This window comes from Pagrus major, chromosome 11 (assembly GCF_040436345.1).
Source record: "Pagrus major chromosome 11, Pma_NU_1.0".
Classification (NCBI taxonomy): domain Eukaryota; kingdom Metazoa; phylum Chordata; class Actinopteri; order Spariformes; family Sparidae; genus Pagrus; species Pagrus major.
In genome coordinates, this window is record NC_133225.1 from 32048834 (window position 1) to 32055347 (window position 6514).

At 37.0% G+C, this 6514-nt stretch overlaps 1 protein-coding gene across 2 annotated transcripts; it reads left to right on the forward strand.

The window, feature by feature from the left end:
* The first annotated feature begins 446 nt into the window (after window positions 1–446).
* On the forward strand, window positions 447–5475 carry atpaf1 (ATP synthase mitochondrial F1 complex assembly factor 1). Of its 2 annotated transcripts, none has more exons than XM_073476366.1 (9): window positions 447–661; window positions 1883–1991; window positions 2280–2342; window positions 2864–2926; window positions 3034–3084; window positions 3624–3671; window positions 3916–4011; window positions 4119–4226; window positions 4915–5475. In XM_073476366.1, the coding sequence occupies exons 1-9, from the start codon at window positions 447–449 to the stop codon at window positions 5095–5097; spliced, it is 936 nt and encodes a 311-aa protein (XP_073332467.1). In that variant the 3' UTR covers window positions 5098–5475. The 2 variants fall into 2 exon arrangements, with proteins under 2 accessions (XP_073332467.1, XP_073332466.1); XM_073476365.1 differs by having other exon boundaries at window positions 470–726.
* Window positions 5476–6514: the final 1039 nt, after the last annotated feature.

Sequence of the window (6514 nt, forward strand, 5' to 3'; positions counted from 1 at the left end):
TAAAGTTATGCTTATTATTAAGTAAGCCTATTTTTTTTTATAATAATTATATAATTAATTAATAATTTGGGGGATTACAAACCTTTTCTTTTCTTTTCTTTTCTTTTCTTTTCTTGTCTTTTCTTGTCTTTTCTAGCATAGTTGAGGCACAAGAGATAAAACGTTTCAAAACATTATAGAAATAATACAAATAAAAAAATATAATATACATATGTCATAAAATGTAAAACTTTTCGTACTTTTCGTCGTATTTTATGTTACTAATGTAATAGTACTTGTGTATTATACTATTTTTTTGTTATTATTATTGTTATATATATTTTTTATTGATCTTTAGCTTCTCCTTTGGTCTAACAAAATATTGACCGTACTAACATAATGCAATATCTACAATAATTTCTCGCGGAACCAATGTATGAAAACTGCTCCCCGTCGGAACATTATAGATGCTGGACGGGGGCGATGGAAAGATGGCGGCGGCCGTGGTACAAATGTCATGTTTGTACCGGGGGATGTTAGCGGTCAGGGCCACCGGCATCAGGACGTTTATCCCAGGGTTGGTACCGGCGCAGTTCCGAGCCTTCTCCGTGAGGAAGGAGCCGGAGCTGGAGGAGAACCCGTACTTCAGCAAGTACCAGGACAAGATCCAGAAGCTGCGCAGGTCAGCGGGCTAATGCAGCTAGCAGCAACAACGTTCTCCGCGATATCCGGATCCCTGTTAGAAAAGTCTGTTATTTAAAAAGTCACCTTCTCTTTGATCAGTTTAAATGCTATTCAGACTCTTCTTATCGAATCGAAATTCTGATTATTTAATGTTATATTCGGATTACATTCAGACCATCAAGCTGTTGATCCATGTCTGAAATCTTTAACATTTTCAGCCGGCTCGCTCCTCAACTCATTCATTTATCGAACGTACCGGCGTGATAATGAGCTGATGAGTCCAAAAAACATGAAGTTGATTCATACAAATGTAGTTTTATGCTGAAAGTAATAACGTGATTGAATGTTGTGATTGAAGGGGCTATGTCTCTTCTGTAACAAAACTGGGAGTTAAAGAGAAGTGATGGAGAGTTGATGGCTGGTATTTGAGCACAGCCGATACTACAATTTTGGGGCTGATGTCGATATAAGTAGGTAAAAAATTAAGACATATATTGGCCGACATTCATAAAACTGTGGCTCAAATATGGTGATCAGAAACATAATATGATGTTTATGTTACAGAGGCTGGATATTTTACAGTTTATCTATTAACTTTATTGTATAAAATGACATTAGTGCACTGAAACTAACACATTTCACTGGGAATTTAATAATTATAAATTACAATGATAATTCCTAAAGAAAGAAAGAAAATAGTTTCAGTGTTGACACACTGAACAACATGTATGCCGAGCAAACATTTCATTATAACTAAATCTTTGTTTTAGTATCTTGGCAGATCATTTTCAGCTGTTCAGTAGTTAAAAGTGTCACATATTCCTTTTGTCTGACCACAAAACAAAATCTTCACTTTTGCGATTCCTTAATAAAAAATGTCAGGCCACTTTTGCTGTTGGATGAAGCTCAAACTTTGGACCGGTAACACTCCTGTGAAAATGTGGAATAATATCACATGATGACTTTTATTCATAGTGTTCTGAAAATAATGTAAGTAAGTAACTGTCAGGGAGGATGGAAATTACTCAATAAATGGTTAGCATAGACAACTATTATTTAATGAGGTGAAACATGCAAAACTACTGTGAATTAGTTACAATGCAGGCTGAGGAATGTGGTAGGTGGAGGTGGACAGGGCAGGTTGAGGCACATTTGCCAGAACTATAAATTATTGCTTGCTTTGTTTGGTGTTTCACTGATTTGTCCATCTTGTTTTCAGTGCCAAACCACAGGAGTTCAAGGCCCGGCTGGAGAAAAGGAATGAGTCCAAGAATGAAGTGCTCGGACACTCGAAGCAGGCAGAGTTCGTCAGGTTCATGGAGCACGAGGTGGAGAATCACAACACCTTGAAAATATTCATTGAGAGACCAGAAATATTAAACCTGAAGTCAGAAAATGAAACACAGGCACACATTTTTAGTTTAAACTGGTAACGGTGTGCGTTGAAATGTCCTCAGTAATTTCACAAAGCAATACTCTCGTCAGCATGTGTTCAATATGGACATAATGGAGAATGATTAGACAATATTTTTCTCTAGTTTTAGTTCTTCCTTTGTCTGTGCTAGCTCCTGAGCACATTGTATTAATGTGAACTTTTGTTGTTGGAATCTTTGCAGTTGGAGAAAAGGGACAAGATGGCTGCTGAAGACGGAGCGTCAGGAGGTTTCACAAAGAACAAGGTGAGATGAGAGTGGAGGGACAGTTTAATCTGCCTCATCCTGCATAATATTTATTTTACTTCACTCTAAAATGGTTCTGTTTCTGTGGTTATATGTAAAAATCCTCTTGATTTGAAAAAAAAAAAAAGAATAATTAACAATATTTTACCATCACCAAAGTAATTGCAAAAGTATCAACACAACTCATCAAGTGATGTCCCAATTTTTTTTCCCAACTAATGGTCAAAAAACCCCAAAATGTTAATTGGCAATGATGTAAAACAAAGAGGAGCACCAAATGTTCACATCTGAAAATCTGCAATCAGAAAACTTTTGCATTTCATGATTGTCACAGATTAATATGACAGTTAATTTTTGTCATTGTTCTGTCCTGTCCTGAGATGTGTTTGTATTATTTGAACCAATGACAAAAATGAAGACTAAACTGTTTTCTTTGTGGATTTCACAATGTAAAAGAAAAAGATGATGATGATGATGATGATGTGTGCACCTGTTAGTGACTGTAACGTGTTGTCCTTCAGACGCTGGGCTCCATTCTCAACATGGAGATGATCCGGGACAAGACGGGGGAGGAAATAGCAGAGGTGAGGGGGGTTCTGTGTTCGTCACCTGAACCTTTTATCTAATTTAACTGCCAAGAGTCACATCGTCTCCTGTTGCAGTTAAACAACTTCTGTGTTCTCTTTCTCAGCTTTGGATGGGATATTATTCGACCAAGGACACAGTCAGCGCCGTCATCCCAGTGAGTTTCACACCAAGAAACAACATTTAAATTGATTTAAGTCATTTATGTCTCTTATTTTTTATTCCATGATTGAACTGAATTAACAAAATCAGGTTCGTGCCTCAAACAATTTTTCTGTGTGTCTGATTTTTAGTCTTGTTGCAGAACACAGTTATGTTTTCTGTTCCTGTGTGTTTATTTTTGTCTGTAAATTTTTTAGATGACATGATATCTGATATCTATAGTGGACGGTCACACTATGAGTTCTGGAACATGGGATTTATTTTTGTTGTTAATCCAGATCCAATGGCACACCCAGATATAATCCCTTTATCTTTTTGCTTCAAAATCCTGAACCCTGAGGTGTTGAAGCTTATTATTCTATCTGGATTCCCGAGTTTAAAATGAATCATGTCCATTTCCGCCATGTTTTTGGTGTTGTACAAAGGAATGATAATGATAAACAGACAGTTTCAAAGATCTAACAATGATGAACAATGTTCACACTGGCTCATGTGTAGTGATGATGTAATAACCTGTCTTCGCTAACATTACAGGCTCAGATCTACGAGTTGATTTTCAGCAGATCACAGTCCTGCCAGACGGTACGATCACTGCTGCTCACACTGAGACATAATGATGAAACACTGCTGAAATTGAACTGGAGTACACGACCCACCAGTCTGTCATCATAACCAAAAATAGTGGTTCATTTTGTGTTCAGGTTTTGGCTAAATGGCTGCAAAGCACCAGATTATGAATACTTGAAATCATTATGAAGAATCTGATTAGCCAGAATATGCATCACATATTTCCTCCCTATTTTTCTGTGGTTTCCTTCCCCCTCAGTTCCTCTACGCGTTGCCTCAGCAGGAGGGTTATGAGTTCTTCTTGGGTCAGTGGTCGGGACACGAGCTGCACTTCACCTCCCTCATCAACGTGCAGGTAAACACTGCACTCGCTGCTATAAATATATTTCTTCTTCTCAGTATGATGACTTTTACCTTGATGTGTTAACTACTGTTTTTTTTTCTCTCCTTGTTGTTGTCCAGACGATGGGCGAGAACGCTCCCAGTCAGATGATCCTCTACCACTACCCAGAGCTGAAGGAGGAGAAGGGCGTGGTCCTGATGACGGCTGAGATGGACCCCAAGTTTATAGTAAGTCTTAGTTCACCTGTGTGGACTCATTCTCTTTAATTATTTAGATTATTACAAAGTTGACTCCTTGTTTAACTAATAAATAAGACATTTTTATTTGCCGTGGCTGCAGGCTACACCTGTGTCGGTGGACCTTACCGCCCTTTTTCCTCATCTTTAACAATTATTTACAGATAACATATGTTATATGGCCAAAATTATGTGGACACCTTTCCCCACATTATTTTTCCACTAATCTTCCACTTTTTAATCATTTTGTGAAAGCTCTTATAGCAGCAGATAAATGCTCACGGTTTTGGAAGAATTTTTTTTAACCATGTTCATGTCTAAATATTAGACCTAAAAGTCATTAAATAGTGTCAAATTTGAATTTGTGAGTTTAATTGTGATTGATGTAGTGTTTTCTAGGTAAAGGAAAACGGACTCAAAAATAACTGTATCATAAATTTATCTTTTCACTTGCAGATTAACCTTACTCACTCTAATGACCATATTCCTACATAAAACCTTCCTCTGCATGAGAACACATATGCACTTCATACCTTTATAGTTGCCTACAATGCTTGAATGAGAAAAAAGATGAATTGTCCAAAAAGTCATTCTTAAATTTGGTTAAAATTGTTTGGAAAGGTCTTAAAACCGTTGAACGGAGTGTTCGCTAAATACCGTCTGTCCCTCCTCCTCACAGACTGTCCACCAGGCTCAGTGCTTGGCCAATCAAGTGCAGCTGTTCTACGGCACGCAGAGGCAGGAGACGTACCGACTGGTGGAGACGTTTAACCACCACCCTACAGACTTCAAACACATGTTGGTGATCGCGGAGCTGGAGCAGAGTGGCCTGGGGCCAGCAGTCTCCCCTGGAGGATCGTAGGGAGACCAGAGACGGACTGAAGCTGGATTATGAGGAACTGTTGGTCTTCATTTAATATGTGCTCCTTCGCTCAGCATTTTTTCCACAGGGATGCATCTGTCTACAGATTGTATGTATGTAAAGTTTGCAGCAGCGGCTGTGATTTGGGTGAAAGAATTTAAAAGAGCATCAGGAGCTTCTTATGAACTGACTGTGACTGGATCATCTCAAGACGTCTCCTCCACATCTTTTCATTTTGTACAACCACAGGAGAATAATGTGGTATTGATATGTTCAATAATACATACTTGTATCTTGCCCTCCACAAAGACTGTTAGCTCGACAACTACCCCAGCAAACCCATACAGCGTTAAATAAATTATCTAAGAAAGCCCAAAATCTTTTAATCCGACTGCTTTTATGCCTCTATTTCTTCTTCTCACACTTGGTGTGTCATTGGAGGACTACTTTGATTGTTATGAAGTATGCAGTGGTCAGGGGGACATAAGGGGACACGTATTTCACTTAAATATCACCCATAAGTAACACAATTATATAATATATGACTATTTTGGTCATTGGTTTCAGAAACCGTGTGTAATAAAAGATTTAAAAGCAAAATTCTTATAAGACAGGGACCCTGGGATAAAAAAGTTGGAAAAAATTCTCTAAGTATTTTTGTAATACCTATTTTGGCCACAAGAGGCTGGAGTGCAACACTACCTCATTCTTTTTTCACACATACATTTTTTTCCGCTGAAATTCTTTTCTTTAAAACATTTTTTGTAATTTTTTTTTAGTTAGAAAGATTATCCTGACAATACTTTTTTCCCACCAGTTCTCAAGTCATAAACAAAGGAGAAAAAACTATTTAGATCAGAGTTACAAAATGGATCACCAAACATCAATAAAATGTTCACTTGCCCCCCAGGGCTTCTGTAGGATTGCTATGATGAAAACCTCAGATACAAATGTTTATGTGCAAACAGTAATCTGCAGTGTTGTAAAAAGAGTCCAAGTCATACTGAAGTCAATGTCTTCAGTGTGTTAAAATATTACTTTGGTTAAAGTGAAAGTCACCCATACAGATAGTGCTTGAGTAAGATATTTAAGTATATTATTATATTTGAGTAAGATATTTAATGAACTGAAGCATCAAAAGTATTTTTTTTCTAACAATAAATGTAGCATTAAAAGTAAATTATTTATATACATTTACATGTATGCATTTAATGTATACTATGGGTTAACTGATTATCGTCCTTTTTTTATTTGATTGCAGATAAAATAAATAAAGGTCTGCAGCATGTTACCTGTAAAGTAACCAAAGTTATCAAATAAATGTAGTGGAGTAGAGGTATAAAGTAGCAGAAAATAAGTACAGGTACCTCAAAATTATACTTAAGTTCAGTATTTGGGTACATTTACTTAGTTACAT

Excerpts from the sequence above, each read along its gene's own strand:
- atpaf1 (XM_073476365.1), top strand. The coding sequence starts at position 497 with ATGTTTGTACCGGGGGATGTTAGCGGTCAGGGCCACCGGCATCAGGAC. Across the intron at positions 2,927-3,033 it reads CGGGGGAGGAAATAGCAGAG|CTTTGGATGGGATATTATTC; the intron begins GTGAGGGGGGTT and ends TCTCTTTCTCAG. Across the intron at positions 4,012-4,118 it reads CCTCCCTCATCAACGTGCAG|ACGATGGGCGAGAACGCTCC; the intron begins GTAAACACTGCA and ends GTTGTTGTCCAG.